The sequence below is a fragment of the Gorilla gorilla genome, chromosome 2 (assembly GCF_029281585.2).
Source record: "Gorilla gorilla gorilla isolate KB3781 chromosome 2, NHGRI_mGorGor1-v2.1_pri, whole genome shotgun sequence".
Taxonomy (NCBI): domain Eukaryota; kingdom Metazoa; phylum Chordata; class Mammalia; order Primates; family Hominidae; genus Gorilla; species Gorilla gorilla.
In genome coordinates this window covers 208,264,668-208,288,799 of record NC_086017.1, presented here as the reverse complement: position 1 = coordinate 208,288,799, position 24,132 = coordinate 208,264,668, and the positions used below count along the sequence as shown (strand labels likewise).

General features: G+C 43.2%; 2 protein-coding genes, 1 non-coding gene and 1 pseudogene across 11 annotated transcripts in view; 3 read left to right on the top strand and 1 right to left on the bottom strand.

Annotated features, from left to right (window-relative positions):
- Nucleotides 1-9,147, bottom strand: part of PIGX (phosphatidylinositol glycan anchor biosynthesis class X) — a 68,945-nt gene extending 59,798 nt beyond the window's left edge. For 2 of the 5 annotated variants that reach the window (XM_063704536.1, XM_063704535.1), the window contains exons 1-2: nt 8,790-8,922; nt 4,457-4,520 (exon numbers count right to left, since the gene is read on the bottom strand). In XM_063704536.1, coding sequence (XP_063560606.1) covers nt 4,457-4,509 — 53 coding nt within the window. In that variant the 5' untranslated portion in view covers nt 4,510-4,520; nt 8,790-8,922. Of the gene's footprint in view, nt 1-4,456; nt 4,521-8,291; nt 8,355-8,647; nt 8,741-8,789 lie in introns of those variants that run through there. The other 3 variants (XM_031009676.3, XM_055382745.2, XM_031009673.3) reach the window with 3 other exon arrangements.
- Nucleotides 6,107-6,161, top strand: LOC115934173 (uncharacterized; annotated as a pseudogene).
- Nucleotides 8,834-15,168, top strand: CEP19 (centrosomal protein 19). 5 transcript variants are annotated; one of them, XM_004038258.5, is made up of 3 exons: nt 8,834-9,520; nt 12,730-12,929; nt 13,540-15,168. In XM_004038258.5, exons 2-3 carry the CDS (start codon nt 12,788-12,790, stop codon nt 13,899-13,901), a joined length of 504 nt encoding a protein of 167 aa, XP_004038306.3. In that variant the 5' UTR covers nt 8,834-9,520; nt 12,730-12,787; the 3' UTR covers nt 13,902-15,168. The 5 variants fall into 5 exon arrangements, with proteins under 5 accessions (XP_004038306.3, XP_055238722.2, XP_018879485.3 ...); XM_055382747.2 differs by having other exon boundaries at nt 8,860-8,958; XM_019023940.4 differs by having other exon boundaries at nt 8,868-8,958; nt 12,733-12,929.
- On the top strand, nt 12,492-12,597 carry LOC115934100 (U6 spliceosomal RNA). The gene has a single exon (XR_004069948.1). It is a non-coding gene; the product is annotated as a U6 spliceosomal RNA (small nuclear RNA).
- Nucleotides 15,169-24,132: the final 8,964 nt, after the last annotated feature.

Here is a 24,132-nt window from a genome sequence, read left to right as displayed (position 1 = left end):
ACCCAGATGTAATTAAAAGCCATTAGATGCTGAAGAAGAAAAGATCAGTGACTTGGAGACAGAGCAACAGAAACTACCCACACTGAAGCACAGAGAGGAAAAAAGACCAGGGAGGAAAAAGGAACCGCCTCCATGGCCTTTAAACAATATCAAGTAGTCTAGTATACATATATTTGGAGTTCCTAAAAAAGAGAAGAGAATGTAACAGAAAAAAAATGAAGATATAATAGCTGAACACTTTCTGAATTTCATAAAATTATAAGTCTACAAATCCAAGAAGCCAACCAACCCTAAGCAGGATAAATATAAAGAAAATCACATCAAGGCACATTATTATCCAGTCAATGGAAAACAATCTTAAAAGCTATCAATAATTACGGAGAGATTAACAAAGATAAGAATAAGCTAGAAGATAATGGAGCAACGTATTTAAAGTACTAAAAGAAAAGAGGCTGTCAATCTAGAATTTTATATCCAGGAGGAAAATCCTTCAAAAATAAAGGCAAAATAAAGATTCAGACAAACACAAACTAAGAGAATTTGTCACTGCAAGAAATGACAGAAAGTAAATGATACTAGATAGAAACGTAAATCTGTAAGAAAGAAGAGATCAGAAATGATAAGTATGTGGGGGAATATAAAAGACTTCTTTCTCATGTTTTAATTGCTTTCAAATATGATTGCTAGACAAACTGGAGCCCTTGAGCATCGTTGGTGGGAATGTAAAACGATGTGGCCACTACAGAAAACTCTATGACAATTTCTCAAAAAATTACAATAGAATTATTACATGATCCAGCAATTCCACTTCTGGGTATCTGAAGCAGGCATTTAAGAGACAACCGTAAATCCTGTTCACAACAGCATTATTTGCAACAGCCAAAAGGCAGGAGCAACCAAAGTGCCCATCAACAATGAACAAATAAGCAAAATGTGGTACAAACATACAATGGAATATTACTCAGCTTTAAAAAGAAGGGAAATTCTCACATACCCTAAAACATGAAGGAACTGTGAGAACATCATGCTATGTGAAATAAGCTTCACAAACATTATATGATTCCACTTATATGAGGTACCCAGAGGAGTCAAATTCACAGAGACAAGCATGCTGGTTGCCAGGAGCTGGGAGGAGGAGGAATGAGTAGTTATTGCTCAACAGGCAAAGAGTTTCAGTTGTACAAAACGAAGAGTTCCATAAATGGATGGTGGTGATGGCAGCACAATAACGTGAATGTACTTGATGCCACTGAATTGCACACTTAAAAATCGTTAAAATTAGGCCGGGCGCGGTGGCTCACGCCTGTAATCCCCACACTTCGGGAGGCCGAAGCAGGCGGATCACGAGGTCGGGAGATGGAAACCAGCCTGGCCAACATGGTGAAATCCCATCTCTACTAAAAATACAAAAATTAGCTGGGTGTGGTGGCGGGCGCCTGTAATCGGGAGGCCGAGGCAGAAGAATCACTTGAACCAGGGAGTCGGAAGTTGCAGTGAGCCGAGATCGCGCCACGCACTCCAGCCTGGCAACAGAGAGAGACCCCATACCCCCCAAAAAAAGTTAAAATTGTAAATTTTATGTTATGGGTATTTTATCACAATTAAAATAAATAATGTGAAAAGTGGCTGCTTAAAGAAAAACCAATAACAATATATTGTGGGGTTCATAACACAAGTAAAAAATAAAGTAAAATATGTGATAACAACAGCATAGAAAAGAGAAGGAGATGAAGCTATCCTGATAAAACAGTATCTGTGACATGGAATAAAATTATTTGAAGGTAGACTGTGATAGGTAACGATTGCACATTGTAAACCCTAAAGCAACAAATTAAAAACAGAGAGGTATAGCTAATCATCCAAAAATTGAGATAAAATAGAATGCTTAATAAATACTCAATTTAACCTAATGCTAAATGACGAGTTAATGGGTGCAGCACACCAACATGGCACATGTATACATATGTAACAAACCTGCACATTGTGCACATGTACCCTATAACTTAAAGTATAATAATAAAAAAAATTAAAAATAAATACTCAATTTACCCAAAATAAGGCAAGAAAAAAAGGAGAAGACTAGATGCAACAAAGAGAAAAACAAATAGATAAAAAAGTAGCTAGACAGATTTAAACCAGACCAACCATATTAATATTTACATTAAAAATAAACAGTCTAATCACTCCAATTAGAATGACTGCAGAGACTGACAGATGGATAAAACAGCAACTCCTTTCACAAGGTCTTGGGATTTGGAAAGAAAAAAATTGGCCACCCTGAACTATATGCTATCTACAGGAAACACACTGAAGATAAAGACAATAAAAGTAAAAGGATAAAAAAGACATGCAAATATTAATAATAAATACGGGATGGCTATATTAATATTAGAATAAGGTGACTTCGGGACAAGGAATATTGTCAGTCATAAAGAAAGACATTACACAAAGATAAAAGGGTCAATTCATCCAATTCATCAAGAAATTATCAAGAGCATCAAGAACAATACTAAATGTAGCGCACACACATAAAAACAGAGCTTCATTGTTAAATTCTATTAAACATTAAAGGAATAAATAATACCAATGCTACACAAGCAGAAACTAGAGAAGAAAATGTTTCCCAAACTATTTTATAAGGCCAAGAATACCCGGACAGTGAAACCAGAATAAGGCATCACAACAGAGTCATGGGCCAATAGCCTTCATTCATGAACATACAAGTAAAAATACTAAGCAAGTTATAAGCAAAACAGATCCAGATATATTTCAAGAAGATAATATCGCATGACCAAGGAGTAGGTTCACTACTGGAAACATCAATGTACTTCATCATATTAACAGAATAAAATATAAAAATTGTATGATCCTCTCAAAACAGAGGAAGAAAAGGTATCTGACAAAATTTAACACCCAATCATGAAAGAAAACTCTCAGGAAACTAGAAACTTAAGATTAAGTCCTCAACTCATAAAAAGCTATCTACAAAAAAACCTAACACAAATATACTTCATGGTGAAATAACTATACCCTTCCCCCTTTTTTTTTTTTTCAGACGGAGTTTTGCCTCGCTCTGGTGCCAGGCTGAAGTGCAGTGGCATAATCTCGGCCCACTGCAACCTCTGCCTCCCGGGTTCAAGCGATTCTACTGCCTCAGCCTCCTGAGTAGCTGGGATTACAGGCGCCCGCCACCACGCCTGGCTAATGTTTTGTATTTTTAGTAGAGACGGGGTTTCACCGTGTTTGCCAGGCTGGTCTCGAACTCCCGACCTCGTGATCCGGGGGCCTCGACCTCCCAAAGTGCTGGGATTACAGGCATGAGCCACTGCACCCAGCATAAAAAAATTAAAACAAAATAAATGAATCAGAATTTATATATCAAGTATCTGAGAATCATTTCAAAATAATCACCTTGCGAAGCTTCAGTTTGGGCAAGTTTTCTTAAGGAACAGTTTCCACACCTTTTTACCAGACTTTTAAAGATCTTCAATATGGGCAAATATTCATCTTTTGAAGATAATTTCTTTTTTGGAAACAGCTTGGTCATTTAGAATCAACTGTAGTAAGACATAGTGATTTAGAGTAGTGTATCATAGTACTTGAGATGGCTTTGAAGTATAATAGTACCAAGCTAGAGTCAGAGCTCTATCACCCTAATTTCTACCAAATTATTTAAATTGTTTGAACTCTACCTCCCTCATCTGAAAAATAAGAAAAAATCATCTATCTCATGCCACTGTGAAGATTAAATGGAATATTGTATATATAGGCACTAGTTGTATATATATAAAAACCTCTGTATATGAGAGGGTGTGTGTAGGTTCTATACACGTACTATGCCATTTGATATAGGGAACTTGAGCATCTGAGGACTTTGGTGTCCTCAGGTGAGGTCCAGGAGGAACCAATCCCCTCAGATACCAAGGGACAACTGTACGTGGTAAACAATACATACTTGTTTTCTTCTTTGCTCCACTCAGTTAATCATTATTTCAAAGTGTGAACCACATATGCCATCACTGAGTAACTTTGAGGAAGCAAGTGATTTTTCTTTTTTTTTTTTTTTTTTTTTTTTTTGAGACAGAGTCTCACTCTGTTGCCCAGGCTGGAGTGCAGTGGCATGATCTCGGCTCACCACAATCTCCACCTCCCGGGTTCAAGTGATTCTCCTGCCTCAGCCTCTGAAGTAGCTGGGACTACAGGTGTGTGTACCATCATGCCCAACTAATTTTTGTATTTTTAGTAGAGACAGGGTTTCACTATGTTGGCCAGGCTGGTATCAAACTCCTGACCTTGTGATCCGCCTGCCTCGGCCTCCCAAAGTGTTGGGATTACAGATGAGAGTCACCGCATCTGGCCTGATTTTTCAATTTATACAAATTTCAACCATCAATTTTTTGCTCTCAATTATATGACACATTATTTTAATAGAAATAGAAATCAATGGGCAACTTACCTGTGGAAACCATCTTTCAAAACTTCTTGCCTCAAAATAATTTCAGAACACATGGCCCTTATGCCTATAAGAACCAAAAGATTTTTTTAAAAAACAAAAGCACTGAATAAAATAATATTTAAATAATTATAAAAGAGTTATTTTAGTAGGCTTTACTTGCCTAGAAAATCTAACCAACCTAAAAACAAAACCTTTTAAAATTTAAGCAATTTGAAATACGTATATAAATCTACTTCCAATATAGCACTGTGGTTAAGAACAGTGACTCTGGAGTTAGACTGCCTGATTTAAAATCCCAGTCTGTAACTTAACAGCTGTGTTAACTTTGGGCAAGATAGTTTATCTCTCTACTAGCTGTCGTAAGAATTTAATGTAAGTAGAAGCTTTTAGAACAGTAGTAAGAATACATATTAAGTGTTCTATGTAAGTGTTTGTTATTAATATTACTTTATTCAGGTGATCCCAAGATGCCAAAAAGGAACAGGATGGCTAAAGAGCCAGGAAATCTCCATTTTAATCCTTGTTCACTGAAACTGTGTATCAGATAGATACATACTGGCAACTTCTATATTCTAACATCCATGCCTACAAAACCAGGAAAATGGTACATTTATGCCTTGTGGAGATGCTGGAAGGTTTAAAAAAAAAAAAAAAGCAAAGCTGGAGGCACATAAAGGTTCAACGGGTTCCACTGTAAACTTAGAATGAGCACAAATCTCAGTGTACTGACTTCATCCAGATTCCAGACATTCAAGCTATTACTCTGAGCCAGGTGTGCCAGCTCGCACTTGAGGTGGGAGGATTGCTTGAACCCAGGGGATGGGGGCTTCAGTGAGCTATGATTACACCACTGCACTGAAGCCTGGGTGACAGAGAGACACCTTGTCTCTAAACACAAAAAAAGAAAACTATTACTCAATGTAAGCATCTTAAAACTGAAAATTCAGTTACTATTGACCAGCAACTCTGCCAGGCATTTGCTATGGAACTTTGTCCCATTTCAAAAGCTGTAAATCTGTGGGAAGAACATTTAAAAAACACACACAAGCCTGGACAACATAGCAAGACTCCATCTCCATTAAGAAAAATACAAAAATTAGCTACTTAGGAGGCTGAGGTGGGAGCATGGCTTGAGGCCAGGAGGCAGAGGGAGGCTGCAGTGAGCAGAGATTGCACCACTGCACTCCAGCCTGGGTGACAAAGCCAGACCTTGTCTCAAAACAAACAAACAAACAAACAAACCCCAAACACATACAGAAAACTATATATTATTTATATAATCCTGTTATTATCATTGAATATTGCTGAATCCATTAGATGTATTTCTGAAAAGATGCATTAAGAAAAATGATGTGAAGGTGAAACTATTTGAAGGAATGAAAAAAGAATAGAAAAAAATAACTGGTTAAATAATATCTAACATGCTAGATCCTCTACTTGGTGCTTTCATATGTGTTTTAACTTTCACGATCTATAGCAAAATAAGCACAATCACTGCCATTTGTTTGCAGGAGGAAACTTGAACTTCTAAAGCATTAGTAAATGGCCCTGGGTCATACAACTAACTACGTGACCGATTAGAAGAAAGGTTTGCCTGATTTTTAAAGCCTAAGATACTTCCACTTTCAACACTAAAACTGAATGAAATTTTAGTGTTACAGCTCTTTTAGAATTTGTCTAGTTACATTTCACTGAAAAATCTCCAGCCCTCAAAAAAGAAATTGTATTTGCTTTGGAGAAGCATATCTTTTCCCAAATAAACAAATCTCCAAATCCCATATGTATCTTGTACCAATCCAGATTTTTATTTGTTCTTTTTTTATTTTTATTTATTTATTTATTTATTTATTTTATTTATTTTTTTTTTGAGACGGAGTCTCACTCTGTTGCCAGGCTGCACTGCAGTTGCACGATCTTGGCTCACTGCAACCTCTGCCTCCCGGGTTCAAGCAATTCTCCTGCCTCAGCCTCCAGAGTAGCTGGGACTACAGGCGCGCGCCACCACGCCAGGCTAATTCTTGTATTTTTAGTAGAGATGGAGTTTCACCACGTTGGCCAGGCTGGTCTCGATCTCCTGACCTGGTGATCTGTCCACCCTGGCCTTCCAAAATGCTGGGATTACAGGCATGGGCCACAGCGCCCAGCCGAGCAAGGCTCTGCCTCTTAAAAAAAAGAACAAACAGCCTGGGTGCAGTGACTCATGCCTGTAATCCCAGCACTTTGGGAGGGCGAGGCAGGCAGATCACAAGGTCAACAGTTTAAGACCAACCTGGCCAACATGGTGAAACCCTGTCTTTACTAAAATACAAAATATTAGCCGGGCGTCGTGGTGTGCACCTGTAGTTCCTGCTACTTGGGAGGCTGAGGCAGGAGAATTGCTTGAACCTGGGAGGTGAAGGTTGCAATGAGCCGAGATTGCGACACTGCACTCCAGCCTGGCAAGAGAGCGAGACTCCGTCTCAAAAAAAAAAAAAAAAAAAAAAGAGACAGGGCCTTACTCTGTCACACAAGCTGGAATGCAGTGGCATGACCACAGCTCACTGCAGCCTTGAACTTCTGAGCTCAAGCAATCCTCCCACATCGGCCTCCCAAGTAGCTGGGATTATAGGCCCACGCCACCACACCTGGCTACTTTTAAATTTTTTTGTAGAGACAGGGTCTTGCTATGTTTTCCAGGCTGGTCTTGAACTCTTGGCCTCAAGCAATCCTTCCACCTCAGCCTCCCAATGTGTTAGAATTTCAGGTGTGAGCCACTGTGCCCAGCACAAATCCAGATTTTTCTTCATCATGTTTAATTTTAATGGGGGTAGGGTGGGAAGTGAGGACTACTATCCAACTATAAATTAAATTAGAAGAAAAATTATGAACAGGCTTAAATTCTATTGGTATGTACACCAGACAGCAGTTGATCATCGGGACCGGAGAAAGGCTAATTTACAAATAGTACAGCAAATACTAGAATATTATGATTTTAAAGGCAAAAGTACCATTTTTAAAACCAATTTGTTGGATGTGAATTTACCTTCAACATTTTTCCTCTTAACTATTACTTTGGTAGTGGTGAACTGGCTCTGAAAATTGACTCCTTTTTCCTTTTTTTTTCTTGTTTTGAGACAGAGTCTCCCTCTGTCACCCAGGCTGGAGTGCAATGGCACGATCTCGGCTCACTGCAACCTCCGCCTCCCCAGTTCAAGCGATTCTCCTGCCTTAGCCTCCCCGAGTAGCTGGGACTACAGGGGCACGCCATCACGCCCCGCTAATTTTGACCCCTTTTCAATTATAAAATGCTAATGTTGGAAGCCTCTACAGATTACCAAATCCAACTGTTTAAAAATTCTTCTGGCCGAGCATGGTGGTTCACACCTGTAATCCTGGCACTTTGGGAGGCTGAGGAGGGTGGACCACCTGAGGTCAGGAGTTCAAGACCAGCCTGACCAATATGGCGAAACCCCGTCTCTACTAAAAATACAAAACATTAGCTGGGCATGGTGGCGGGCACCTGTAATAATCCCAGCTACTTGGGAGGCTGAAGCAGAAGAATTGCTTGAACTTGGGAAAGGCGGAGGTTGCAGTGAGCCGTTGCAGTGAGCCGAGATCGCGCCATTGCACTCCAGCTTGGCAACAGAGTGAGACTCCATCTCAAAAAAAAAAATCTTCTTGGCCTCATAATCCTTTGTTTAGATAAACTTGAAAACCCAATATGTAAACACACAAGCAGAACTGCACTGATGGACAGATACTAAATGGATCTAAATGATACCAAGGATGACAAACATCCTCATTTTACAGATGGAGAAACTCGTCGGGTTTGTGCTTTCCTCCCATCAAACCTTACCCTTTATCGTAATTATTCCCGCACTTGCCCGTCTCAGTAGTACAAGCAGTTTGCCAACTACTACTTGCACGAACAACTAGCAGTTTGCCACGGAGTCCTATATTCAGTTTGGGGATTCTCAGGCCTCACAGGGCGCTAAGGCCTTGCCTGGCCCCTTGGTGATCGGAAGCTTCGTGCAACTCAAGAGCATCCCAAGACGCTTGACGGCTGACTTTCCTTCTCAGAACTTTAGTAACAGGGCGGCCAGTCCAGCCTGGGAACCGCAGGGCCCGAGCCCGACTCTCCCGGAGACCCGGGATCCGCCGCAGAGCAAAGCGCACGGGAGGGAAGGAGGGCACACGGCTCTAGTGTCTGACCTCCTCCGGCTCGCCCTACTGATCTAGGTCCCGCGCCGGGTCCTCACATCCCCGCAACCCGCCGAGAGGCCCGGGAGCCGGGACCGCTCCCACGCTCTGGCCCCCAAGCCCCGCCCGCACTCCGTAGCCCCGCCCCCCTTACCGGCGTCAGAGCGCGCGGCGGCGAAGGCCGCGGCGGGCCCGCGCGTGAGCCCGGTCGCCGCCCCGAGGAGCAGCCAGGCGGCCGCCCGAACCGCCGCCGCCCGAACCGCCGCCACCCGAGCCGCCAGGACGCCGGAAGCCGGACGCCCGAGAGGGGCGCGCGGGGCCAGGTGCGGACGCAGGAAGGGGCCTGGCCGCCCGCAGCTCCTACCGCGCGCTGCCCCAGATTTATCGGCTGGGACCGAGTGCTGGGTGCGCGCGCCTAGCGCCCGCGGTTCCCAGCTGCCTGCAGCCCCGGCCCCCAAGGGTTCCCGCGCGGCGTGGGGCGGTCGTCCCCGCCCAGCTGTTCCTTGCTCCGCCCACCCGGGGGCGGGCGAGGAGCTGCGCACGCGCGGGGACGCGCGCCCGGCCTGTCGCTGTGGAAACCGCTAGGCCAGCGCTCCCCGGGACCTGCAATCCCTGCACGCCGAGGCGGGAGCCGGTGGACCGTTCCCCCAGCCGGCCCCCACCTCCGCTTCCCGGTGTTTGAGGGTTCGGGCCTCCCGCCGGGGAGTTCACCCCTCGGTCTCGTCAGTAGGGCTGTGGCTGTCGCCTCTTCCTGCAGCGCCAGGCTCCGCCCGGTCTCACAGTCGGCTTAGGTGCTTTGCGTGCACTGCGGTTGGGTGGAAAAACCCACTCCTGGTTGTTTAGACGTTGGCCTGCAGAAGATGTCATTTCTGTATTCCTCTAAGGGTAAGAAAGCCAGCCTTGCGCTGGTGGAGACGTGAGTAGGGAGAGAATCGTCTACCCTTTGGGGACATTCGTACCCTTACGTGCTGTGGGGCTTCCTAACAAGATTGTAGGCAGTTACTGATCTCTGGGGAGAGGAGTATTCCTGTCCAGGAAGAATAATTGGATAAACGTGCCGTCCTTCTTCCTAAACAGAGTGGAATCTGTAAGCAGGCCAAGAGAGCATCCAGGCGGCTTGGAGTGGAATAGAGGGCTCTAGAGCGGGTGTCTCAAAGAGGAAACAGAATGTATGTCAAAACATACTATCCAAAACTGAAGATAGCCGGGCAAGGTGGCTCACGCCTATAGCCCCAGCACTTTGGGCGAATCACCTGAGGTCAGGAGTTCGAGACCAGCCTGGCCAAGATGGCGAAACCCCGTCTCTACTGAAAATACAAAGATTAGCTGGGCATGGTGGTAGGCACCTGTAATTCCAGCTACTCGGGAGGCTGAGGCACGAGAATCGCTTGAACCCAGGAGGCGGAGGTTGCAGCGAGGGGAGATCCCGCCACTGCACTGCAGCCTGGGCGACAGAGGGAGACTCTGTTTCAAAAGAAAAAAAAAACTGAAAATGGTAGTATAAGCATGTTTCTTAAGAAATGGAGAGAGAAATTTTGGAAGATATGCCTTTTAAAATTCAATCTGGTTCCCTGTGAAGAGGAGTAGGGCCAAGGACGATAGTTTGTTGTTATAAGCCTCATAGAATTATTTTATATTCCAAATACAAACATTACTTTAGCAAAAATTAAAGTTAAATTTTAAAAAGAGTCTAGTAAAAAAAAAAACTACATTATTTGAGTACCAACTGCATACATCTTTGACGAGTACAGCCATTGCTTCAGTGTGTGGAGTTTATATTGTGCCCCGTAGGTTGTAGTTTACTAACATCAAATTTTAGTTGGGTGAATTGGGAATAGTATTCGTTAAAAAAAAAAAAAAAAAGGCAAGAAAAGAGAAGGAAAAGAAGGAGAAAATGGTGTGAGCTCATTGCATCAGATTAGAGGTAGAGCACAGTAATTTTTTAAAGTAGTTTTTTTTTCTTTTTTTTTTTTCTTTAAGAATAGGCGTATCATGCTTTGGAGAGGCTGTTGTGCAGTGGCACCATCTCAACTCACTGCAGCCCCAAACTCCTGGGTTCACGCGATTCTCCCACCTTGGCCTTTGGTGTGGCTGGGACTACAGGTGCATGCTGCCATGCCTGGCCAATTTTTAAATTTTTTGTAGAGACATGCATGGTCTCGCTGTGTTGCCCAGGCTGGTCTCAAACTCCTGGCCTCAAGGGATCTCCCCTCCTTGGCCTCCCAAAGTGTTGGGATTACAGGCCTGAGCCACCACACCTGCCTCCATCTTTTTGAGATGGAGTCTTGCTCTGTCACCCATGCTGGAGTGCAGTGGTACCATCTCAGCTCACTGCGACCTCCGCCTCCCAGGTTCAAGTGATTCTCCTGCCTCGGCCTCTCGAGTAGCTGGGATTACAGGCACCTGCCACTATGTCCAGCTAATTTTTGTATTTTTAGTAGAGACGTGGTTTTCACCATGTTGGCCAGGCTGGTCTCGAACTCCTGACCTCAAGTGATCTGCCCACCTTGACCTCCCAAAGTGCTGGCTGGGGTGAGCCACTGTGCCTGGGCTTATATGTGATTAATTTTCTAAGAGTAAAAATTCTCATGCCCAACAATAAGTGGTGAATCATATGATTATAGTACATCCATAAAATAAAACATTTAGCAGTCATATAAAATGTTACATTGTAGTAAAACATTTAATGACAAAATAATAATATATGTTGTTAAATTTGAACGTCAGGAAATAGCTTGTATGATAAGGTATGTATGAAACATACTATAAACGATATGCCTAGAAAAAAGACTGGACAGAATCAAGGGTGATTATTTTCTATATGTTTCCCCTCTCCTTTGCCCCCAGTATTCTACAATGACGTGTATAATCACTGCTAAGTATTTTATAAAAAGTATGTTCCTAATAGTGATTCTGCAGCAGAACTGAGTTCACGAAGATATCATCACCCTATGCCACTTTACCTCAATATTTCTTGACATTTACAAATCTTTCTGAGAATGTCATAGTCACATTGAAAGCAGTGCTTAGGATTCAGTGTATTCTTTGGGCATTGAGGGTGGGGAAAGGAAGAGAGAATAGTACGTATTCATCTACAAATAGCTGTGTTTCTTGTAGCTAGAAAATTATCATATAGTGAGACACACAGGCCAAAATAAAAGCCCTGCAGACGTTACTGACTATTGTATATGAAGAAGCTGATATATATGATGTATATGATGTAGCTGCAGACATTACTGACGTGTATATGAAGAAGCTGATTCTGCAGCAGGTCTGCTTTTTGATCAGGCTTCTAGACTGTAAATGCTTTCAAAAATGTACAGGGACCATCATGTTAATTCATAGCATTAAACAATGTATAGAATGCCTACTACGTTCCAGGTATTATGCTGAGATATTGTGGTGGAAAATGAATATGCCCGCCACTCTCATGTAGCATATTGACCAGAAGGGAAGATAGATGATTGAATAAATAATAACGAAAAACTCTAGTAAAATAATTGGGAAAGTACAAAGGAGACAGTTCTGGATTGGTGAACCTCTCAGGACAAAATGATTAAGGTTAAAAAACTTACCTTATCATAGTACCTTGATACCGAGGATGCTCGATATGCCCTTTCTTAATTGATAAATAGTAAAGACCCTATAGGTCAGCTATTGGGCTGACTTAGGGGTTCATATTCGATCTTCAGTAAGAGTGCAGTACACTAAGAGGTTCAAACTGGATTGCATCCCCAGATTCACATATGAACAAGTCTATATCCTTGAAAAAACCAGATCTTAGGGATCCCACAGGTTGAAACTAACCCAGGGCCAAACTGAACTTTCAGGGCAGTTCTCAAAATAACTGAGCTTTGTGGTCGCTCCCGCGCACATACCCCACAATTGGAATGATACAGAGAGGATCAGCATGGCCCCTGCGCAAGGATGACACACAAATTCATGAAGCAGTCCGTATTTTAATTTAAAAAAAAAATGAGTTTCACAGGCTGAGCGTGTGTGGCCAGAGCTGGACTAGAACCAGATCTTCTGGGGCACAGGGGCGAGGGGAATGAATGACATTTATCCAACACCTAGTTGTTTTTTCCCTTTAGCAGGAAGTCATTATGCAACTTACACATATTCATCAGATTTCCTCTGACTTACCCGGACATGTACGTGGGAATGATGTGCACTGCCAAGAAATGTGGGATTAGGTTTCAGCCTCCAGCTATTATCTTAATCTATGAGAGTGAAATCAAGGGGAAAATTCGCCAGCGCATTATGCCAGTTCGAAACTTTTCAAAGTTTTCAGGTACCTCATGTCTTATCTTGCCTCCTGTCTTAAATATTCTCTAAATACAGGTTCACATCATGACTCTGTCAGGGACTGGATGTGTGACACTGGATGAATTACTTACTGTCACTGAGCTTCAGTTTCCTAATCTATAAAAGGGAATTGTAGTGTTTTTTTCCAATCTGATAATTGATCCTTTTGGGATTGCTGCCTAGGTTAAATGATATAGCATTATTCAATAATATTAATTCCCTTCTCTCCTTCCAAATGTTTTTTATTTGTAGTCTTAATATTTTATTAATACCACTACTGCTATCTAAAAGCTATAATATCACTTTTCTTCTCAGACATATTCTCCAGTTGAAAGTGTTTAATATCTCTACAAAGTGATTTTTAAGTTAAAGAAGTCAAAACTGTATGTCCTTCTCCCACCACACTGAAAGCTCAATATAAAGGAATAGTTCTACAAAGTAATTCATTCCAATCAAGCCATTTAGCTACTTGACTATAATGGAGATAATGCTTTCAGGGTTCAGAGTTTTTGTTCTGTTTTGGCTGTTGCAGTAGTTTGTGGCGTATATGATGTACGTGGTATGTATGTGGTATATAGTTTTCTTCTCTCTCCCAGATTGCAACAGAGCTGCTGAACAATTAAAGAATAATCCCCGACACAAGAGTTACCTAGAACAAGTATCCCTGAGGCAGCTAGAGAAGCTATTCAGTTTTTTACGAGGTTACTTGTCGGGGCAGAGTTTGGCAGAAACAATGGAACAAATTCAACGGGAAACAACCATTGATCCTGAGGAAGACCTGAACAAACTAGATGACAAGGAGCTTGCCAAAAGAAAGAGCATCATGGATGAACTTTTTGAGAAAAATCAGAAGAAGAAGGATGATCCAAATTTTGTTTATGACATTGAGGTTGAATTTCCACAGGACGATCAACTGCAGTCCTGTGGCTGGGACACAGAGTCAGCTGATGAGTTCTGATACCAAACACTCAAAACATGCATTGGGCTAGCAGAATATCCATGTTTATTACCAGACTGGTTCTGGAAGAAGCTGTAAAGAATACTAAATATGTTGGGTTATAGGGGATTGACCATGTTACTTTTCAAAACCAGGACATTTAAAGCATCTACTATGTAGGTGCATGAGGAATATGGGAAAAACAGAATAAAGGAATCTGCCTTTAAGGAGCTTACAATCATGCCGGGCGCGGTGGCTCACGCCTGTAATCCCAGCACTTTGGGAGGCCGAGGCGGGTGGATCACCTAAGGTCAGGAGTTCGAGACCAGCCTAGCCAACATGGTGAAACCTCGCCTCTACTAAAAATACAAAAATTAGCTGGGCGTGGTGGCGGGTGCCTGTAATCCCGGCTACTCAGGAGGCTGAGGCAGGAGATTCGCTTGAACCTGGGAGGCGGAGGTTGTAGTGAGCTGAGATCGCGCCATTGTACTCCAGCCTGGGCGATGAGCAAAACTCCATCTCAAAAAAAAAAAAAAAAAAAGCTTACAATCTGACTGGAAGATGTCAAAACCTGTGAAAAGCTAATTAGCAGTATTAAGCAACACAAACATTAGCGCCAAATGCATGATAAAGGCTAAAGAAGGCCAGAGCGTATATTACTGTAGAGTAGAATAGTAAGGGAAGACTTTGTCCTTTAGTAAAGAGAGAGGAGGTGGCCTGGCCCTTGAAATAGTAGTGTTTAGGTAGATGCTTGTGTAGGATTCCTGATAAGAGCAACTGAAAAGAAGGAGAGGGGAAGTAGTAAAGGGACAAGAAACAATTTTTTTTTTGAGGAACCATAAGCAAGTTATAGTTTGACAAGATTGGGGGACATATATGGTTACCAGGGAATTACCTCTTATGTGTTATATCTTTATATTATTTATCTCTGGAAAAGAGTACCCTGCAAAATTCCCTACAGCTGCAAGCAGATGTCACTTGATGGACAGAGGGGGAATTCTGCCCCTCCGGTATCAGGAAATACATACTAAGACATTGCGAAACGCTGAACCTCTTCCCATAAATAAAAGGTTTGTTTGTAAAATGGGAAATCCACCCATAATAAATGAACACTAGGCACTGCCAGTTTAGGCCTGTTCATGAATGGATCTGCAAGAGAGCATCTTCATTTAACAACATTATCTGTGATTTGATACATTTATCCTTATTACAATATTGTTTAGTTGGTAGAAATTCTATGTTTTCTACAAGGAAATTGATGTTTATTAAATAAAACTGAAAATAATTACTCAGTGTTTCTACCTGTTCACTTCCACTCTCCTTACCTTTAAGCACTTCATTAAAAGGGAGCTCATTCTTGTAGTGATATCACCAGAGTTTTGAAATAGATCTCATACATATAGTAGCCAAAGGGAGCCAAATAATTTTCTGAATTAGAGATCTTTCCATATCTACATAGTATTCCTTTATTCTTTATTGTATAGATATAGGTAGTTTATTTTTTATTTGAGACAGGGTCTCACTCTGTCACCCAGGCTGGAGTGCAGTGGCGTGATCACAGCTCACCAAAGCCTCAACCTCCTGGGCTCAAGTGAGCCTCCCCTCTCAGCCTCCCAAGTAGCTGTGGGTACAGGTGCCCACCACCACACCTGGCTAATTTTTGTATTTTTTGTAGAGACAGGGTTTCACCATGTTGCCTAGGCTTGTCTGGAACTCCTGGGCTCAAGTGATCCACCCGCCTCAGCCTACCAAAGTGCTAGGATTACAGATGTGAGACACTGTGCCTGGCTATAGGTAACTTATTTTAAAATTTGTCCTTGGGTTGCTGGGCGCAGTGGCTCACGCCTGTAATCCCAGCACTTTGAATGGCTGAGGTGGGCAGATCACGTGAGGTTGGGAGTTCAAGACCAGCCTGACCAACATGAAGAAACTCCGTCTCTACTGAAAATACAAAATTAGCCGGGTGTGGTGGTGCATGCCTGTAATCCCAGCTACTCCGGAGGCTGAGGCAGGAGAATCGCTTGAACCCGGGAGGTGGAGGTTGTGGTGAGCCGAGGTCATGCCATTATTGCACTCCAGCCTGGGCAACAAGAGTGAAACTGTCTCAAAAAAAAAAAAATTTTATCCTTGGGTTGTTTTCTCCTTTCAAGACTACAAACAGTGCTACAACAAATAACCTTGTACATTCTCTGTTTTGCACATACGCAAGGATATCTATTAGATAAATGCCTAAAGGGGAATTACTAAGTATGTGCATTCTAAGTTTTAATAGATACTAAGTTGTCACCAATAGACGTTCATTCATTCATTATTTGTAGTTAATAAGCACTTACTACATTCTAAGCCTGTACTGTTCTGGAGTTTGGGGTTACAGCAGTATATACAACACAGTCCTGGGTTTACAGTTGGAGAGCAGAGACATAAATGCATAGAATAGTGTCATCAGATGATAAGTGCTCAAAACAGGATGAAAAGGAGAATGATAGAGGGGATGGGAGCCACTGTTTTAGATCACGTGATGAGCAAAGGCCTGAAGGAGGCAAGGAAAAATTGGTATGCATTTCAGGATTAGCGGGGAAAGGTAAGTGTATTAGCCCTGGGGCTGGAGTGTGCCTTGCATGTTTGAGGAGGAGCAGGAGGCCAGTGTGGCTAATACAAATTGTGCAAGAGAAGAAATGGTAGGAGATGAGGTTGGAGTGCATTTTACCAATGCGTAGTACTTACCACGAAGGTTGTACCAACTTAAACTACCAGCAATACATTTGAGTACCCATTTCCCCCATATACTCATCAATGGAGAATGTTATCAAACTTTCTGAGTTTTGCCAATATTCTAATATAAAAATGGCATCTTATAGTTTTGATTTGCATTTCTCTTATTTTGAGGGGGTCTGAGTATCATATATTTAAGAAACTTTTTTTTTTTTTTTTTAGACTGAGCCTCGCTCTGTCGCCAGGCCAGAGTGCAGTGGTGCGATCTCAGCTCACTGCAACCTCACTGCAACCTCTCAGCTCACTGCAACCCTCCTGGGTTCAAGCAATTCTCCCACCTCAGCCTCCTGAGTAGCTGGGACTACAGGCATGCACCACCATGCCAGGCTAATTTTTGTATTTTTAGTAGAGACGGGGCTTCACCATGTTGGCCAGGATGGTCTTGATTTCTTGACCTCGTGATCCGCCCACCTCGGCCTCCCAAAGTGCTAGGATTACAGGCGTGAGCCACCGCACACGGCCAAGACCCATTTTTTATGAAATAACTTAAGTCCTTTGTTCATTTTTTTATTGGGTTGCTGGTCTTTTTCTTACAGATTTATAAAAGTTGTTTATCAAGGAAATTAGTCCTTAGTCTATGAAATAAGTTGCAAATATTTCCACCTTGTCATTTAAAAAAATTTGATATTTTTTCCTGGTAGAATTGTTTAATGTGGTAAAATTTATGAATATTTTTCTCTACACATCTGCACCTTTTGTTGTACGTAGAAAGGCATTCCCCACAATATTTTTCTTTTTTTTCTTTTTTTTTGAGACGGACACTCACTCTGTTGCCCGGGCTGGAGTGTAGTGACGTGATCTTGGCTCACTGCAACCTCTGCCTCCCAGATTCAAGCGATTCTCCTGCCTCAGCCTCTCCAGTAGCTGGGACTACAGGCACCCGCCACCACGCCTGGCTAATTTTTGTATTTTTAGTAGAGACGAGGTTTCGCCATGTTGGCCAGGCTGGTCTCAAACTCCTGACCTCAGGTGATCCACCCGCCTCGGCCTCCCAAGGTGCTGGGATTACGGGCATGAGCCACTGCGCCCGGCCATGAAATATTTTTTTTTTAAAGCAGCTCTATAGAGACAGAAAGCAGATGATGGCTGCCTGGGGCTGAGGAATGGGAATTGATTATGACTGCCTGGGGCTGGGGATGGGAATTGATTATGGCTGCCTGGGGCTGGGGATGGGAATTGATTATGGCTGCCTGGGGCTGGGGATGGGAATTGATTATGGCTGCCTGGGGCTGGGGATGGGAATTGATTATGGCTGCCTGGGGCTGGGGATGGGAATTGATTATGGCTGCCTGGGGCTGGGGATGGGAATTGATTATGGCTGCCTGGGGCTGGGGATGGGAATTGATTATGGCTGCCTGGGGCTGGGGATGGGAATTGATTATGGCTGCCTGGGGCTGAGCATGGGAATTGATTATGGCTGCCTGGGGCTGGGGATGGGAATTGATTATGGCTGCCTGGGGCTGAGCATGGCAATTGATTATGGCTGCCTGGGGCTGAGGATGGGAGATGATTTTTTGGGGGTTGATGCAAACACTTTAAAACTGGATTGTGTCTTGTTTTCACAATTCTATAAATTCACTGTAATTGATTTGTGCACTTAAAAACAGGTAAATGTTATGGTATATACTGAGCTATGTAAATTATGTCTCGATAAAGCTGTTAAAAAATAGAAAACAAATGTCTGCAGACCATTGTTTGAAGACTGAGCAAGGGGGACCAAAAATACATGTAAAACTTCCTTGCGCCCACACAAAGGTGGAGGTTGAAAAAGGCTGGAGAAGGGACAGAATAAATGCATTTATTCAGTAAACACTTTTGAGTATTTACTCTGTGGAAACTCCTCAGGATGTCTGGAAACAGACAGCTTTCATGGAGAAGGAAGAACAAGACAAAAGACTGATGTAGTTATGGTCAGGTCAGTTTATGATGCCAACAGCTGGTTGAGGTTAACGATTTCTGTGTTCCCCTAAATGGCGCAAGCAGAGCCATGGGATTAGAGCGAGACGGGAAGAAGCATAGGAGAGAGGGAGTAGTTAGGGTGAAAAGAGCAGGTGAGCAGAGGACCTCTTTTCAGATGCAAGGCTAAGGTTGGATATGTTCAACATAGATGGAGAAAGTATATTCTGGGGGTGTCAAACAAAAATGGATAATCCAGGAGTTACTTTTTTTTTTTTTTTTTGAGATGGAATCTAACTTTGTCGCCCAGGCTGGAGTACAGTGGTGAGATCTTGGCTCACTGCAACCTCCGCCTCCCAGGTTCAGTGATTCTCCTGCCTCAGCCTCCCGAATAGCTGGGATTACAGGCACCCGCCACCATGCCTGGCTAATTTTTGTATTTTTAGTAGAGATGTGGTTTCACCATGTTGGTCAGGCTGGTCTCAAACTCCTGACCTTGTGATCCGCCCGCCTCGGCCTCCCAAAGTGCTGGGATTCCAGGCGTGAGCCACCGTACCCAGCTAGTTTTTTATTTTTAGTAGAGACGTGGTTTCATCATGTTGGTCAGGATGGTCTCAAACTCCTGACCTTGTGATCCGCCCGCCTCGGCCTCCCAAAGTGCTGGGATTCCAGGCGTGAGCCATTGCACCCGGCCAGGAGTTAGAAATTAAAAAGAATCTCCCCCATCCTCACCATCTCCCCTGAAAAAACAACCGACAAACTAAAAAAAGAACTTCCCATGGTCAAATTTACAAGAAGAGACCGTTAATGGTTAAATTAGCGACCTTCAAGCTGAAAAGTGTTTATAAAGTCTTCCTCTCAATGGTCCACCATTTCACACTATAGCAGATACTGCTGATTACCTACTCAACATCCTTAATCTCCTTCTTTATTGCCTGCAGAAGTCCAATTTTGTTGTTCAAGTATAAGCCTCCCACACAAGTCTCAGATCCGGAGGCAAATCCTGACGGATCTAAATAAATCTCTGGGCATAGTATTCTCACGCCTGTAATCCCAGCACTTTGAGAAGCCGAGGTGAGAGTACTGCTTGAGGCCTGGAGTTCAAGACCAGCCTGGGCAATATAGTGAGAGTGCTCCCTGCCTATCTCTACAGAAATTTTAAAAAATTAGCACACCTGTAGTTCCAACTACTTGGGAGGCTGGGGCAGGAGGATTGCTTGAGCCAGGAGTTCAAGGCCGCAGTGAGCTATGATTATTCCACTGCACTCCAGCCTGGGTGAGAGACAGAATGACGCTGTCTCTAAAAGAAATAAAGAATAGGCCAGGTGCAGTGGCTCACGCCTATAATCCCAGCACTTTGGGAGGCTGAGGTGGGCAGATCACCTGAGGTTGGGAGTTTGAGACCAGCCTGACCAACATGGAGAAACCCCGTCTCTACTAAAAATACAAAATTAGCCAGGCATGGTGGCACATGCCTGTAATCCCAGCTACTTGGGAGGCTGAGACAGGAGAATCGTTTGAACCTGGAAGGCAGAGGTTGCAGTGAGCCGAGATCGTGCCGTTGCATTCCAGCCTGGGCAACAAGAGTGAAACTCTGTCTCAAAAAAAAAAAAAAAGAAAGAAAAGAAAAAGAAATAAATAAAGAATAAAATTTAAAAATGAATAATAAAGAAATACCAGTGATCTCATTCCATTGTCTGTGATTTGTTTAGAGATGGGCACATTACCTCTTTCTGACCAATGAGATGTGAAAGCAGCATCTACGAGGACTTGTGAGAAAGATGTTCTAGATTTCTTCTCTGCCTTTTGGCTGAGATCAACTGTAGAAAGGTGTTCTATATTTGTGGGAGAAAAGAAAAGGCCTCTCTGCTTCTCTAGACGTGGTTGTGTCTGAATGTGATATTGGGAAATACTGTAGTCGTTTTGTTGCCAGCCTGAGGATGACAGTCATCATTAATGAGGGCAGAACAAAGAGAATCACAGAAAGAAGGATACAGAACCCTGATATGCTGCACATGGAGGCTGCCCTACCTCATTATATGAATTAACAAATTTCCCATTTTATTGATTGATTGATTGATTGATTGATTGAGATGGAGTCTTGCTCTGTCTCCCAGGCTGGAGTGCAGTGGTGCAATCTCGGTTCACTGCAACCTCCACCTCCCGGGTTCAAGCGATCCTCCTGCCTCAGCCTCCAGAGTAGCTGGGACTACAGGCGCCCGCCACCACGCCCAGAAATTTTTGTATTTTTAGTAGAGACGGGGTTTCACCATGTTGGCCAGGCTGGTCTCAGACTCCTGACCTCGTGATCTGCCCGCCTTGGCCTCCCAAAGTGCTGGGATTACAGGCATGAGCCACTGCAACCGGCCAAATTTCACATTTTAAAAACCAATTTAGGCTGGACACAGTGGCTCACACCTGTAATCCCAGCACTTTGGGAGGCCAAAGCAGGCGGATCACCTTAGGTCAAGAGTTCGAGACCAGCTTGGCCAACATGGTGAAACCCCATCTCTACTAAAAATACAAAAATTGGCCGGGCATGGTGGAGCATGCCTGTAGTCGCAGCTACTCAGGAGGCTGAGGCAGGAGAATCGCTTGAACCTGGAAGGCAGAGGTCGCAGTGAGCCCAGATTGCACCATTGCAGTCCAGCCTGGAGACAGAGCAAGACTCTGTCCAAATAAATAAATAAATAAAGATAATAAAAATAAAAAACAATTTAAATTGGTATTTTTCTGTTTCTTGCAGCAAAAAATTCCATTAACAAGGGAATAAGCCTCTTCCATCTCTGGACACAATGTGGACCAACTGTCTCTCAAGAACAGGCCCGGAGACCTCCGGGAAGAGATTGATACAGTGGACAGAGCAGGCATCAGGGATTGAGGAAGGCCGGGAAACTGGCAAGGGCAGCGCAAAGCAGTGGAGCTTGGAATCTAAGGCTGGATAGAGTCCTGCGGAGCCAGCAGACAGCGTGTAAAATGATAGGGGCTGACTCATTGCACCAGGGCAGTTTTAGCAAGTTGTGGCAGGTTTGCTTGGGAGAAAATAGATAAAGCAATTGGGTCATAGAAGGGGAATGCTGAGTAAAGAGATCTCAGAAGTTTAGAAGCCCTGGTGCTAATCAAATCTGGCCTCTGCACATTCCAAACCAAGACAGATAGAGGGGGAAGTACAGGAAATCAAGAAAGTTATAGAGTCCTGTGAAATCGAGGAGTCTAAAGGAGCAACAGCTCAGATGTTGAAAGATCCTGGGAACATCGATGAGCGGCAAAAGGGAGAATCAAATCAGCCAGATCCTAAAGTCACTTGGGTGGGTACAAAATGCTTACTATGGTATTGGCAACTGCACCAACAATTTGAAGAAGAAAATGTAAAAAGATGGAATTATAGTAGATAATATATATATATATAGTAGGTAATATATAGTAGCTAATTCCTATAGTAGATAGGAAAAAGGAAAGAAGAAGTACAGAGGAGAGAAGTGATAAAAGATTAGGAAGGTTAGGCTGGGCGCGGTGGCTCACACCTGTAATCCTGGCACTTTGGGAGGCCGAGGCAAGGGGATCACCTGAAGTCAGGAGTTCGAGACCAGCCTGACCAACATGGAGAAACCCCATCTCTACTAAAAATACAAAAAATTAGCTGGGCGTGGTGGCAGGTGCCTGTAATCCCAGCTACTCGGGAAGCTGAGGCAGGAGACTCACTTGAACCTGGGAGGCGGAGGTTGCAGTGAGCCGAGATTGCGCCATTGCACTCCAGCCTGGGTAACAAGAGCGAAACTCCATCTCAAATAAAATAAAATAAAATAAAAAAGATTAGGAAGGTTAGATTTTAAAATATATATATTTTCCATTTGTAAAAAAATGGAAAAAAAATTTCCACACACACATATATGTATATACACATGGTCCACCAAAAGGAAAAAAATGGTAGTACATGCTCAAGACAGATAGGGCAGTCTTCAAATGGAATGAATGTTCCTTGGGCCTAACTTAAACGTGGACGCCTAATCCAGGAACCTTTTAGGGCTGCCTTCTTCTCCCCTCCGTGGCCTAACTGTAGCCTTGTGTAGTTGGGCCAGTAAGATTGCCATATGCCTCTCTACTGAGAAGGAAATTTTAGCCACAGCCAAGACATCTGTCATCACTACTATTAAATATTTCTTGATTCCATTGTCCCTCTTTCCTGATATTATATACTGGATACTAGATAATTTTCACATTTTTGGCCAGAGGCCTTCTCTGCCCTCAGGAAATTTAGAGGTATCTGTTATTTCTAATAATGAACAATAGAAATAGAATGGATACATTAAACCTCATTATATATAATCCTCAAAATTCATTTAACTCAAAATTTTTTTTTTTTGAGATGGAGTTTCACTCTTGTTGCCCAGGCTAGAGTGCAATGGCATGACCTCAGCTCACTGCAACCTCTGCCTCCAGGCTTCAAGCAGTTCTCCTGCCTCGGCCTCCCGAGTAGCTGGGATTACAGGCACGTGCCACCATGCCCGGCTAATTTTTTGTATTTTTAGTAGAGATGGGGTTTCTCCATGTTGGTCAGGCTGGTCTCGAACTATTGACCTCAGGTGATCCGCCCTCTTCAGCCTCCCAAAGTGCTGGGATTACAGGCATGAGCCACTGCACCCAGCGTTTTTGTTTTGTTTTGTTTTTCCTTTGAGATGGACTCTTGCTCTGTCGCCAGGCTGGAGTGCAGTGGCGCAATCTCGGCTCACTGCAAGCTCCGCCTCCCAGGTTCAAGAGATTCTCGTGCTTCAACCTCCCAAGTAGCTAGGACTACAGGCGTGCACCACCACGCCCAGCTAATTTTTGTATTTTTTTTTTAGTAGAGACGGGGTTTCACTATGTTGGCTAGGATGGTCTTGATCTCTTGACTGCGTGTCTGCCCTCCTCGGCCTCCCAAAGTGCTGGGATTACAGGCATGAGCCACCGCGCCTGGCCTAACTCAAAACTTTTCATCTCTTCCCTCACTTTTCCTTTTTTCTCCCCACCCTGAAATTAGAATTGTCAACTAGTAACAACAGAAGTTTTCAGAGATTTACATTTTCTGTTTCTCATATCCACTGTTTAATTTGAGAAGTACTAACACACTCCAAAACAGGGAAAGACTAATAGAAGAAGGTAAGACGTTGAAGAATACATAAACTTGTGTTAACTATCCAAAACTATCCAAAACTTACAATAAGGCAAAAATCAGGGCCACATGTCTTTTCAATGTCATACTGGGGCATTATTTAAAAGCTTGCACAAGGGATAATTTTCTAGAACAATGTAACTGTTTGACTTTGCTATTTAGTATTTGATTAGAGCCTAGACATGGTGCAGCTGCATATTAACTTGAAGATTTCTGCCCACTAAAAAATATAACTGTGAAGGTTATTTTCATCTCCCTAGAGGACATTAACCGCTTTTTTTTTTCCCTTGAGACAGCGTCTCACTCCGTTGCCCAGAATACAGTGCAGTGGCCGTATGCTGGCTCACTGCAGCCTCCACCTCCCAGACTCAAGTGATCCTCCCGCCTCAGCCTCCCAAGTAGCTGAGATTACAAGTGTGCACCACCACGACTGAT

Coding starts and splice junctions, on each gene's coding strand:
- CEP19 (XM_004038258.5), top strand. CDS start 12,788: ATGTACGTGGGAATGATGTGCACTGCCAAGAAATGTGGGATTAGGTTT. Junction 12,930..13,539: donor AAACTTTTCAAAGTTTTCAG/GTACCTCATGTC, acceptor TCTCTCTCCCAG/ATTGCAACAGAGCTGCTGAA.